Below are 11738 nucleotides of genomic sequence, written 5' to 3'. Positions count from 1 at the left end.
AGCTTGGAGCTAACCTGTTTGGTTTTTTTTTTTTTGTGTGTGTTTTTTTTTTTTTTCTTTCTTTTTTTCCTGTCTTTTCTTTCCTGGTGCCAAGCAGGAGAATGCTGCTTAGCTTATCATCTGGTGTCAAAAGTTGTAGTACTGGCTTTTGTGTCTCCTTAGAGTCACGGAATTGGTCTGGTTGGAAGAGACCTTAAAGATCTTATGACCTTAGCACTTTTGACTGGATATTAAGAAGAAATTCTTTCCAGTGAGAGTGGGGAGATGCTGGGACAAGTTGCCCAGGGAGGTTGTGGATGCCCTCTCCCTGGATATGTTCAAGGCCAGGTTGGATGAGGCCTTGAGCAAACTGGGCTAGTGGGAAGTGTCTCTGCCCATGGAGGGAAGAGGTGTGGAACTAAATGTTCTTTAAGGTCCCTTCCTTATATGATTCTGTGCTCATCAAATTGGGAATAATGTGACCATCAGGACCAGGGATTAGAAGAGACATTAAAGATCATCAAATCATGACTAATGTGACCATCAGGACCAAGGAAGTGATTTTTCTCCCCTATACTGGGCACTATTGAGGTCACATCTCAAATACTGGGTTCCATGTTGTGGCCCTCACAGTGAGAAGGACATTGAGGAGCTGGAGTGGCTCCAGAGAAGGGCAACAAAGCTGGTGGGGGGTCTGCAGAACAGGGCTGGTGAGGAGCAGCTGAGGGAACTGGGGTTATTGAGCCTGGAGAAAAGGAGGCTGAGGGGAGAGCTTCTGGCTCTCTACAGCTCCCTGAAAGGAGGTTGGAGTCAGGTGTGGGTTGGTCTCTTCTCCCAGGGAAGAAATGATAGGACAAGAGGAAATAGCCAGAAGTTGCCTCAGGGGAGGTTTAGTTTGGATGTGAGGAACAATTTCTTTCCCTTAGGGGTTGTCAAAGCCTGTCCCAGGCTGCCCAGGGCAGTGGTGGAGTCCCCATCCCTGGAGGTGTTTCAAAGAGGCAGATAGGTAGTGATGAGGGATATGGTTTAGCCCCAGCCTTGGTAGAGTCAGAGAATGGTTGGATTCAACAACCTTAGAAGTTCTCAGCTACATCCCAGAAGGGTGTGAGCTGCTCCCCCCACCCCCCTCCATCCCCCAGCCAAGAAGCAGAGCCCATTCCTTTGTAAAATAACTTTTAATCCTTAAAAAAACCCAAACCAAACCAAAACAAACCTCCTAGCACAGTATTTACCAAACTTCATTACACCCCCCCGGCGGGCAGACAACTTCCTTTTCCCTCCATAAAAATTAACCTTAGCATAAATAATTTCTGATAATGCAAATAAGAAAAGAGTTTTGGTTGTTTTTTTTGTCCAAAAAAAAAAAAGAAAAGAAAACAGCACCGACCGGCCGGGTTTGCTCTATGTACATCTATCATACACAACCCACGGCCCCTTGCTGGCCACCAGCTCCTCCAAACTGCTCTGTTTGTAAGAAAACACTTCAAAAGTAGGGGTGAAATTAGTTTTTACCATTTTTAAGTTTGTTGTTGGTTGTCTTTTTTTTTTTTTCCCTGTGTGTTCTCCTTTGGTTCAACGAGTGACCAGATTTGGAATAAGTATGTACAGCTGGACACTGGAGATTTGCAGTTAAGGTGCTTTCATTTGCTTATTTCAGTGCATTAAGAAGGTCCCTGGAGGTCTTCAAGAAATGTGTGGACCATGGCACTTTGGGACGTGGTTTAATGGCCATGGTGGGCTGAGGTTCATAGAGTGGTTTGGGTTGGAAAGGACCTTAAAGCTCATCTAGTTCCAACCCTCTGCCATGGGCAGGGACACCTCCCTCTGGGCCAGGTTGCTCAAGGCAATGGTTGACTCGATGATCTTAGAGGTCTCTTCCAACCAAACCAAGTCTATGGTTCTATGATCTCCACCCAGTTACTCTGCTTACCCAACCTAACACAGTTTGAGAGCCATGGCCAGCAAAGCCCAGGCAGGGGGGTTGCTACAACCCTCTTTTTTTTTTTTTTTTTTTTTAAGGGTATTATTTTTCACTGGGGGTTTGCAGCCCCAGTGTATGGGGTGTGCTGCTTCAGTGGCCCTGCCATCCGTGCATCACTGCCACCTCCTTGCAAACCCAGTTTGAAGCTCCTCTAGGTGTGGCCCAGAGACCATGAGTAGAGGTTTGGGGTCTCTGGTATGAGTAGTGTTGGTTTTCTTGGGGGAGGTATGGGGGTGGTGGTGTTAAACCTATTGAGGTGATCTTGCATAAAGGGGTGTAGGCTCCACTCCATGCAATCCCAGCTTCACCCATGGTGTTGAGGTCAACCTCTGCTCCATCACCAGCGAGGGGCTGAGAGGAGACCTGGGGATGGGGAGGACCTGATGGCCCCAGCAGCATCACTCCAGCCCATGGGCACTTCGCTCCTGTTCGGCTGCTCGCCTGCGGCTCCCGCTTTTAAAAAATCCAAGCTGTAGGGGGGAAAGAGACAAATGAAGAATCCTACCATTACTCCAGCTCATTGCTCTGACTGGGATAAGGCCAAGACACTGAAAATGGAACTGGTGGAAGTTTAAGTCCTAAATATAAAAAGCATGGGAGCAGGAAGAGGTTGGAGAAGCTCCTTGTGATGCATGGTGGTGCCAAAGGGCTCGCAGGGCTGTGGACGTGGAGCTGGGATGTCCCTCCAAACATGGAGGTCTTCACCAAGCCCCTGATGTGTGTGGCTGAAGGGCTGCTCACCTTCCAGAGTGCAAGGACAAGCAGGGCCAGGAGCAGGAGACCTCCTAAGGTGCTACCCAGGATGATCCAGATGGGGATCTGCGATTCCTCTGGCTTGGAGATTTCAAATGTTATCTGCAAGGAAAGAGCATCCAAATGTACTGCTGGGTGAAGAGCAGACTGGAGGGCATGACATGAAGGTGGGGATGGTGAGCACCCCCTCTTCTGGGAGGATGCTGGAGCTGCTGGACAGGATGAGCACCCCATACGCCAGGAACTGGCTCAGCCTTTCGCTGCTGGGACTGGAGCTGCTCAGATCCAGCCACGACCGCACCAAGGCGCTCCAGGCTCTGTAGAGCTGGGTCACTCCAGCCCTTCTGCAGGGATTTTCCCCTTCCCTGCTGGGGTTTCTGGGTGTTGCAGCATTCCCAAAGCTGTCCACGTGTGACTGTCCTGCCTGGGGGGTCACTCACCTGACGGCTGGGGTCCTCCTCGCGGAAGATGAAGGGGCTCCCAAAATGTCGCTGGAGAGCAGCATTTGTGGTGAGCTTCAGTGACTTGAACTTCAGCTGCACAAAGAGAAGCTGGAGGTGAGCATCGTGCCACACAGTCACAGAGTCATTTGGGTTGGAAGAGGCTGTCAAGATCATCCAGCCCCACCATTAACCCAGCACTGCCAGATCACCACTAAGCATGGCCATCAGCACCACATCTTCATGGCTTCAAAACCCCTCCAGGGATGGGGGCTCAACACTGCCGTGGGCAGCCTGGGACAGGCCTGGACAACTCTCAAGGGAAAGTAATTGTTCCTCATGTCCAACCTAAACCTCCCCCCAGGGCAACTTGAGGCCACTTCCTCTTGTCCTATCACTTGTCACTAAGGAGAAGAGACTGCCCCCACCCGGCTCCAATCTCATCTCAGGGAGTTGTAGAGAGCCAGAAGGTCTTCCCTCAGGCTCCTTTTCTCCAGGCTGAACAATCCCAGGTCCCTCAGCTGCTCTTCACAAGACTTGTGCTCTAGACCCTTCACCAGCTTTGTTACCCTCCTCTGGACCTGCTCCAGCCCCTCAATGTCCTTCTTATGGTGAGGAGCCCAAACGATTATCAGACATGGGAAAGGACCCAGCACCCTGTAAGGGTTCTCCCCATGGCTTTGCTCCCCAGAGCACCTTTGCATCCATGCCAGGGCTGCTGTGTGGTGCATCCATCGAGAAGGACAATGCAGGGAGTGTAGCTAAACTACAGGGAGTGTAGCTAAACTGCAGTGAAAAAGCTGACTGCTCGGGATCCCATTTCCCAGGATGAAGTTGGTAAGTTGGTGTGCAGAAGGTTGGGTGCCTACACCCGACCAGGAGACCAGGATGTGCACCCTCCACACGCCTGGTCTCCTTCAGCAGGGAGGTGTGAGGGCTGGTCTGGGAGGGCTTACTGCTTTCAGAGACTTCATCCAGAGATGGCCACGCAAGTGCAAGTTCATCTCCTCGTTGGGGGCTAGCTTCACATTGCAGTTGATGGACACCACGTCCGAGTTGCTGTGGTTCTGCAAGGGGAGAATTTGGTGGTGTGGGAGCTTCACTGCCACAGAAAGGGAGGAAAACCCACCTAGACTTCTCCTTTGGCACACATCGAGATGAACAAAGGCCAAACCCTGCTGGAGGAGCCACCCACCCATCCTTCCCCGTGACAACTCCGTCCTGGGGGCTTCCCAGACTGATGGAGCTCAGCTCAGGACCAAGATCAGGCCCAGGATGCTGCATACCAGGTGGGGGGTGCGAGAGAGGTCCTCCTCAGCAGGTGTCCTCCGGTAGTCAGTGGTGTTCCCCCAGATGTTGCAGGTTGTGTTCTCCTGTGGCAGAAAGCAATGGGCATGGGGGTGGGGACCACATTGGCCACCTCACCACATCCTTTCCCATGCTCAACATCCATCCCCATGGAAGTGGAGGGTCCCAGTACCCCTCTGGACTTTGCTAGTGCTAGGGACTGAGTTTGGGTCACTGTAGGGTGCAGCTGGGTCCTTCTGGACCAGGACCTCCTCCAGACCACAGTGCACCGTGGGGCTTGAGGAGGTCCTGGCCCAGAAGGAGTCCACCCTTCCTACTTTATTAAATTGCTGGGGTTTGTGCCTCTCCCCAGCAAATCCCAGCCTGGCAGAGGCCAAATCCAGCCACAGACACATTGTCCCTTCACTGGGCTCTTTCCATGTTGACTCCTCCATGGCTGTAGGGGCAGCAGGAGACTCAAGGTGCCCTTGGATCCATTCCCAGTCCTTTGATTGCTCAAGCCTCCACCCCAGAGGTGTCAGATGCTTTCAAGACCCTGAAGAATTCATTACATGCCAGAGGGAGGTCTAGCTCACAGAAATATTTGGACTGAAATCCTTTGGCTGCTTCCATTTTCCATCTTTCCAGCCAAGGAAATTCAAAAGGGAGAAACAACACAAGCCAAGAACATCCATGCAGGTGTGAGCATGGGAAGGGAGAGGGGTTTGCAAAAGGATGGGTGACCCACCATGAGATGATTCTATCCCTCCCACCCTGGTGTAGAAGGGACCCACATGTGCTTACTGGGGATGAAACCCAAGGATGGGTGACCCACCATGAGATGATTCCATCCCTCCCAGCCTGGTGCAGAAGGGACCCACATGTGCTTACTGGGGGTGAAACCCAAGGATGGGTGACCCACCATGAGATGATTCCATCCCTCCCAGCCTGGTGCAGAAGGGACCCACATGTGCTTACTGGGGGTGAAACCCAAGGATGGGTGACCCACCATGAGATGATTCCATCCCTCCCAGTCTGGTGCAGAAGGGACCCACATGTGCTTACTGGGGGTGAAACCCTCTTCCTACCTGGTCCACCACAAATTCAGTCAGGAGCAGGAGGCGGTTGCCTGCCCGGGTGGCCACGGGCATGGTGAGTTTGATGCTCACCTCCTCCACAGGGAAGAAGCCAAGGTTCTGCAGCTGTGAGGAGAGAGGACAGGGATGATTCCAGGAGGCTGGCATCCCAAGGGATGGGGACAAGCAGGGTGACCACGGCACAACCTGCCTCCAGAATGGCATTGGAAGTGTCCCTCAGCCAGTTGGAAACCTCCTCCTTACCTTGAAGGTGCAATGAAAGGGGGGACCAATGCTGTCATATCTCTCCAGGGAGCTGTTGGACCTGATCTCATAGTAGTCCAGGCTGGAAACCCTGTCATGACATAGGAGGACAAGTCTCAAAGTAGGCTCGGAGCAAACAGAGCATGAGGCAGCCCCACATCCAGCTGTCCCAGAACCAGGATGGGAAGCCCCTTCCCAGGCCTTCCACAGACAGATTCTTCAAGGAGAGGACTTCTGGTCTGGCTGGCTCCATTTTGGATGGAAACAATCACCTGGCTCCACCTCATGCAACCAAAGATGGGTGACTTTCCTGCTGCTCTGCTGCTGGAGTAGTTTCCCTTCTGGTAGCTTTTTTTTTTTTTTTTTACTTTTTAATTTAACAGAGACATCCAAGACCTTGGTTGAAGGTTTGAACATCCCAGAGAAGATAAATCACATCTCTATTCTGCAGATGGAAAAGAGGTGAAGGAGCCCGGACCATCTGATGGATGCTGTGAGAGCCTGGCTGGGATCACCTGTGATGTCACACATCAGTGTCACAGCATGAGGGTGACCCAAACCCCCCCAAAACTCAAATTATTTCCATTCTCCTCCCCCTCTCCCCCCCCTCAAAGTGCCCAAATGTGAATTTTTTCTGCTGTTGTTTTTCCTCCAAGTTCTCCCTTCTCACATAAAGCTGCTGCTGGTCTTTATTCAACGGAGAATCCCTCCACACCCCATAAATTTTAAGTATTAAAGTGGTTTTATTTTCAGTGCTCCACTGCTTCTAGTGTGAAAAAAACCTCACCAAAACCCAAGGAAAAAAAAAAACATAAAATGACTGAAAGTCTCAAAAATCTGCTCAGAATCAGAGCTGGGAGTGCCAGGGAATGTGCTTCTGGGGGCCATGAGGGTTTTTCCTTATCATCAGGGTTAATAAATTCTCATCAGGTGAATAAATTCTCCTCTCTTCTTGGACTGAGGGCTCTCATTGCTTGAGTTCCTCCTCTTGATGCCCAAACTCTTTCACACACAGCCCTCAGCTGAGCTTCTGGCAAGAGGATTTTTAGTGGGCTGGCCACCAGCCCAGAGGTTGGCTCCTGACACGTGGTGTGAACGTTGTTAACCTCCAAAAAAGAAGGAAAAAACAAAAGTACTTTTTCCTCTTAAAAAGTTGCCCTCAGACCTATTTAATAACATTTGTGCATTTGAAGGTGACTGAAGGCACAGCATCTCGCTGCTCCTGGCTGGATTTGAAGGACCTACACCAAGCTGGATGTCCCTGGTTTTATGGTTCCCACAGCTCCTGCTCTGAACCAATCCCTCAAACAAACCCCAGTTTGCATTGGGTTCTCTTTGGATGGAGCTCTCATGGGACCAGCACATGGTTTTCCCGAAGGAATCTTCCTGGAAGTGGTCAAGTTTAGGTTGGCTGAGGTTTTGAGCAAGCTAGTCTAGTGGAAGGTGGTCCTGCCCATGGTCTAAGATGATCTTTAAGGTCCTTTCCAACCCAATCCATTCAATGATTCCATGATGAGCCTTAAAACTTAAGGAGAAACTGAACTGGAGGAGAAATTTCTTGACTTGGAGGGTGCTGGGAACAGGCTGCCCAGAGAGGTTATAGAGTCTGCTTCTCTGGAGAGCTTCCAACCTCCCCCTGGCCATTGTGATCCTGGTCAAGCTGCTGTGGGTGCCCAGCTTTAGCAAGGGGGTTGGACTGGGTGATCTCCAGAGGTTTCTTCCAACCCTCACCATGGTGGGATTGTGTGAGGACACCCTACAAGCCACATAACCTCAAAACCTCTTCCAAAACACTCACCTGGTGAAGAGGAGGTCAGCTTCATACTTCAGTTGATAATTTAGGTGAGCAAAGTTGTCCTCCTTGGTGGTCTCCTTCTCCTCACTGTCACTGAAACAGCAGCAGGACAAGGGAGGGGTGAGGCAGGAGGTGGCTCCCTCTGTGTCTTTGAAAGCAGGTGGGAAAGGGCTGAAATTTTGCTTTATTTTGGCCAAAATGTGATGAGAAGCAACTTTATTCCATAACGTTTATTAACCTGTGGTCATAAAAGCAAATCTGTTGGAGAGAGATTTCACACCCAGTGTTCCTACAGGGGTGCAGCAACTCCCAGGCCAGCTCCTCAGCTCCCAGCAGCTCTTTAGCTGCTCCCAGACACCAAAACTGGTGGAAATGGAAAAGATCCTAATGAGATTTCACTCAGCTGATGGAAAACTTCACCTGTGCAGGGCAAGTGAACGAGGAGAAATTTGCAAAGCTCTTGGGAGATGTTTCTTCTGGAGGTATTTGCAGTTGTGAAGGTGGGTGAGAAGCAGCCTAGACCCTTTCTACTCAACATAGAGCCTGGCAATGACTGTGCAGCCTCCACATGGACAGAAAATGATGTCTAGAAACATCTAGATCAGTAAGAGCAGCCTAGGTTGGGACTGCAGGTTGAGGACTCCATAACGAACCATGGCAACCAGGGGTCCTTAAGGTTGTTTCCTGAGTAAAGCCTCCAGCATCACCTGTGGCAGTGGAAGAAGGAAACCTCCACTCCATGGAGAAAGACCTGAAAGTGCTGATGGACAAGTTGTCCACGAGCCAACAATGTGCCCTCATGGCCAAGAAGGCAAATGGTCTCTTGGGCAACATGGTGAAGAGTGGCCAGCAGACTCCCACTAAGCTCTGCCCTGCTGAGGCCACATCTGGAATCCTGGATCCAGTTCTGGGCTCCTCGTTTCAAGAGAGAAGGAGCTACTGGAGAGAGGTTCTGAAGATGCTGAGGGGCTTGGAGCATCTCTGTGAGGAGGAAAGGCTGAGAGCCCTGGGGCTGTTGAGCCTGGAGAAGAGCAGCCCCAGAGGGGATCTGCTCAGTGCTCAGCAAGAGATAAAGGGTGGGGGGCACAAGGATGGGGCCAGACTCTTCTCAGTGGTGCTCAGTGACAGGAGAAGGGGCAATGGACACAAACTGGCAACCAGGAGGTTCCATCTGAAGATGAGGACAAACTTCTTTGGTGTGAGGGTGCTGGAGCCCTGCAGCAGGCTGCCCAGAGAGGTTGTGGATTCTCCTTCTCTGGAGAGCTTCCAACCCCCCCTGGCCATTGTGATCCTGGGCAAGCTGCTGTGAGTGCCCTGCTTGAGCAGGGGGGTTGGACTGGATGATCTCCAGAGGTCTCTTCCAATCCTCACCATGCTGAGATTATGTGAAACCCAGCTCAGCCCCCATGCCCAAGGGAGAAAGCCACCAGTCACCTGTTTGCTATCAGGTAGATCTCCATGCTCTGAAGGAAAATCAACTTGCTGAATTCAAAGTCCAGGCGAAAAGCTACCTGGAAAGAGATTGGAGAAAACATTAGGGGTGGAAAAACAAAACCCTGAGGAGCAGTGTAGGGGCTTGATGGGTGAGACCATCCCCTTTATCCCACCAGAAGATGCTGCCAGGCTTTGGGCAGAACCTTAGCTTTCCAAGGATAAGAAGCTTCCATGCTGGAGCTATGCAGGATTGGCTCCCAGTCCCTCACATAGCTGCTTTTTTTTTTTTCTCCCTTTGGTGTGCTCTGAGCTCAGAGAATCCAGCAGTTGGAAGAGAAACCCTCCAGGGGACTTGCAGCAGGAAGGCTGCTTGCTCCCATCTGCAGCACGGGGTGGGCTGGCCGGGGTGGGGGGCAGGCAGCCGGAGAGGGGCCAACAACAATAAAATGTGATAAATGTCACATCTGCAAGAGCTGTGGCAATGACCTCAAACTGTCTGGGACTGCACAGCTGAGGAGAATATTAAAGCTCCTGCTGCTCTCCAGCCAAATTTCCATTTCCAGCTTGTCTTTGTTTTGGCAGGACCTGGGCTACCTGATGCCATGCAGATGCATTCTCAGCCCCTGTAGGTCATGGGGAGCTGGGGCTGCTGAGCTCTTTGTGCAGCCACAGGCATCTGAGAGGGTTGGAGGGGGGGAGCTGGCAAGCCTAGCAAGGTGCCTGGAGCTCAGCCATCATTATCAAGCTTCTGAGAAGGGAAAGCTTCAGATGGATGTGGAAGTTTTAAAGATTTTTATCTCAGGTTCTGCTTGTATTGGCCTCTTTTCCCATAGAGGTGCAGGATGGGCAGGTGGGGTTCCACACGGAGACCTGGGGACTGCAGACTGGCATCCCCTTGCTCTTCCTTCCCTGGCTTAATGCTCCACATCACATCTGAAAGGGTTTTATGGTGTAGGAGAAATGATGCTCACTGGCCCTGAGCTTTCCCTGAGTGCTGGAAACCACTGTGAGCTGTGGTTTGGGGGATGCCACCAGGCTGAGGGGGCTTGGGCAGGTGTGAGGGAAGGTCTAGAAGGACCTAGGGTGTTCAGAGCAAGCAAAAACTCTCAGGCAGGTCTCATCCCCTGGATGTCCCAGTCCTGAACCATTCCAGGTCAGGTTGTTTGGGGCTCTGAGCAACCTGCTCTAGTTGCAGATGTCCCTGCTGGCTGCAGGGAGGTTGGACTAGATGACCTTTAAAGGTCCCTTCCAACTCAAACCATCTGATGACTCTATGATCCTGTGAGGAAGGGAAGTCACCCTCAATGATTTAATGACAACATTCAATTTCTTCAAAGGACTGGAGTCAGGTTTTTTGAACTAGAGGAGCTGAGTTTGATCTTGGTGCTCTGCTAGGATCAAGCAGCAGCATCCTAACCATCCTGGCTCCACCTGTATGGCTTTTGACCACCAGCAATGGAGAGAGAAAGGGAGGAAACCAGATGTTGGTCTTTCAAAATCCTGTTCAATGCCATCCAGCCGAAAGAGGGATGAGATGGGATGGGATGGGAAGGGATGGGATAGCACAGCATGGGATACAATAGCATGGCACGGGATGGGATGTGGGCCCATGGACCATGCTGGGGTCGAAGGGCACCTGTCTCATGGGTGAAGCCTCACTTGGGCAGGAAGGAATGGCCTTACCTTGGCCTTAGCTCGGAAGAAGGGGTAGCTCACGTTGCACACTTTCTTGTTGGGGTTCTTGTCTTCAGTCATGCAGTCAATGTTGATGTCTGTGTCATCCTATATTTTGGACAAGAAGCGTCCATGACACCAGGCACAAGCCCCATGACCTGGCTCTTTGTGAAAGCAGCAAAACACACCTTGAGTGCTCAAAAGAGGCTTCAACTTCTGGATGAAACACCCAAACCAACCAACCCACCCATGCACCCCTCTGGCATTGAAGTTCTAGGGCCATTCCTGGAGAGGGCCATGTCTAGCAAGAAACTTCCACCTTCCTGATTTAAATCCTCTTTAGAGGCTGATCTGCAGTGGTGAAAGAATGAATTGAATTTTTCTTGCCACTGTAACTGGGAAGAAGAAATTTTTTCTGTGATCAAGGGAAGCATCAAGAGGGAACAGCAGATACTGTTCTGTGTGGCCACCACACAGTGGTGCAGTGGTACTTAATTTCCCTTCTCTCAACAGTTAAGTTCCTGCTTCTTGAACACCTTTCAAGCTCAGCAGTCAGGCTGTGGAAGTGGGAAGCTCCTGCCCATCACACAGCCCAAGCACAGGCTGGGGTGGGATGGGACCCTGACCCTGCTCTGCCTCCTCTAGTGGCAAGATGTAACAACACTACAAGAGGTTGTAGCCTGGTTGTGTGCAAGTGTCCATCCCCATCACTAGACCATAGAATCCCAGGATTGTTTTGGATGGTAAAGACCTTTGAGATCATTCAGTTCAACTGTGGTGAGTTGGGAAGGGACTTTTTATAGGGGCTTGTGGTGAGAGGATGAAGGGCAATGGCTTTGAGCTGGAAGAGGGGAGATTTAGACTGGAGATTAGGAGGAAATTCTTTCCAGTGAGGATGGTGAGACACTGGAACAGGTTGCCCAGGGAGGTCATGGATACCTCCTGCCTGGAAGTGTTCAAGGCCAGGCTGGATGAGGCTTTGAGCAACCTGCTCTAGTAGAAGGTGTCCCTGCCCATGGCCATGACACTAGGTGCTCTTTAAGGTCTCTTCCAAC

At 51.1% G+C, this 11738-nt stretch overlaps 1 protein-coding gene across 1 annotated transcript in view; it reads right to left on the bottom strand.

The window, feature by feature from the left end:
- Nucleotides 1-2358: 2358 nt before the first annotated feature.
- Nucleotides 2359-11738, bottom strand: part of ITGA11 (integrin subunit alpha 11) — a 62936-nt gene continuing 53556 nt past the window's right edge. The window contains exons 23-32 of the mRNA XM_054387737.1: nucleotides 10693-10791; nucleotides 9010-9086; nucleotides 7579-7668; nucleotides 5781-5871; nucleotides 5529-5642; nucleotides 4440-4526; nucleotides 4110-4220; nucleotides 3154-3249; nucleotides 2702-2815; nucleotides 2359-2430 (exon numbers count right to left, since the gene is read on the bottom strand). Of these exons, the coding sequence (XP_054243712.1) occupies nucleotides 2359-2430; nucleotides 2702-2815; nucleotides 3154-3249; nucleotides 4110-4220; nucleotides 4440-4526; nucleotides 5529-5642; nucleotides 5781-5871; nucleotides 7579-7668; nucleotides 9010-9086; nucleotides 10693-10791 (951 nt within the window). The remainder of the gene's footprint in view (nucleotides 2431-2701; nucleotides 2816-3153; nucleotides 3250-4109; nucleotides 4221-4439; nucleotides 4527-5528; nucleotides 5643-5780; nucleotides 5872-7578; nucleotides 7669-9009; nucleotides 9087-10692; nucleotides 10792-11738) is intronic.

The sequence above is a fragment of the Indicator indicator genome, chromosome 16 (genome assembly GCF_027791375.1).
Source record: "Indicator indicator isolate 239-I01 chromosome 16, UM_Iind_1.1, whole genome shotgun sequence".
Lineage (NCBI taxonomy): Eukaryota > Metazoa > Chordata > Aves > Piciformes > Indicatoridae > Indicator > Indicator indicator.
Note: the sequence above shows the minus strand (reverse complement) of the source record. Positions and strands in the feature narration are given on the sequence as shown.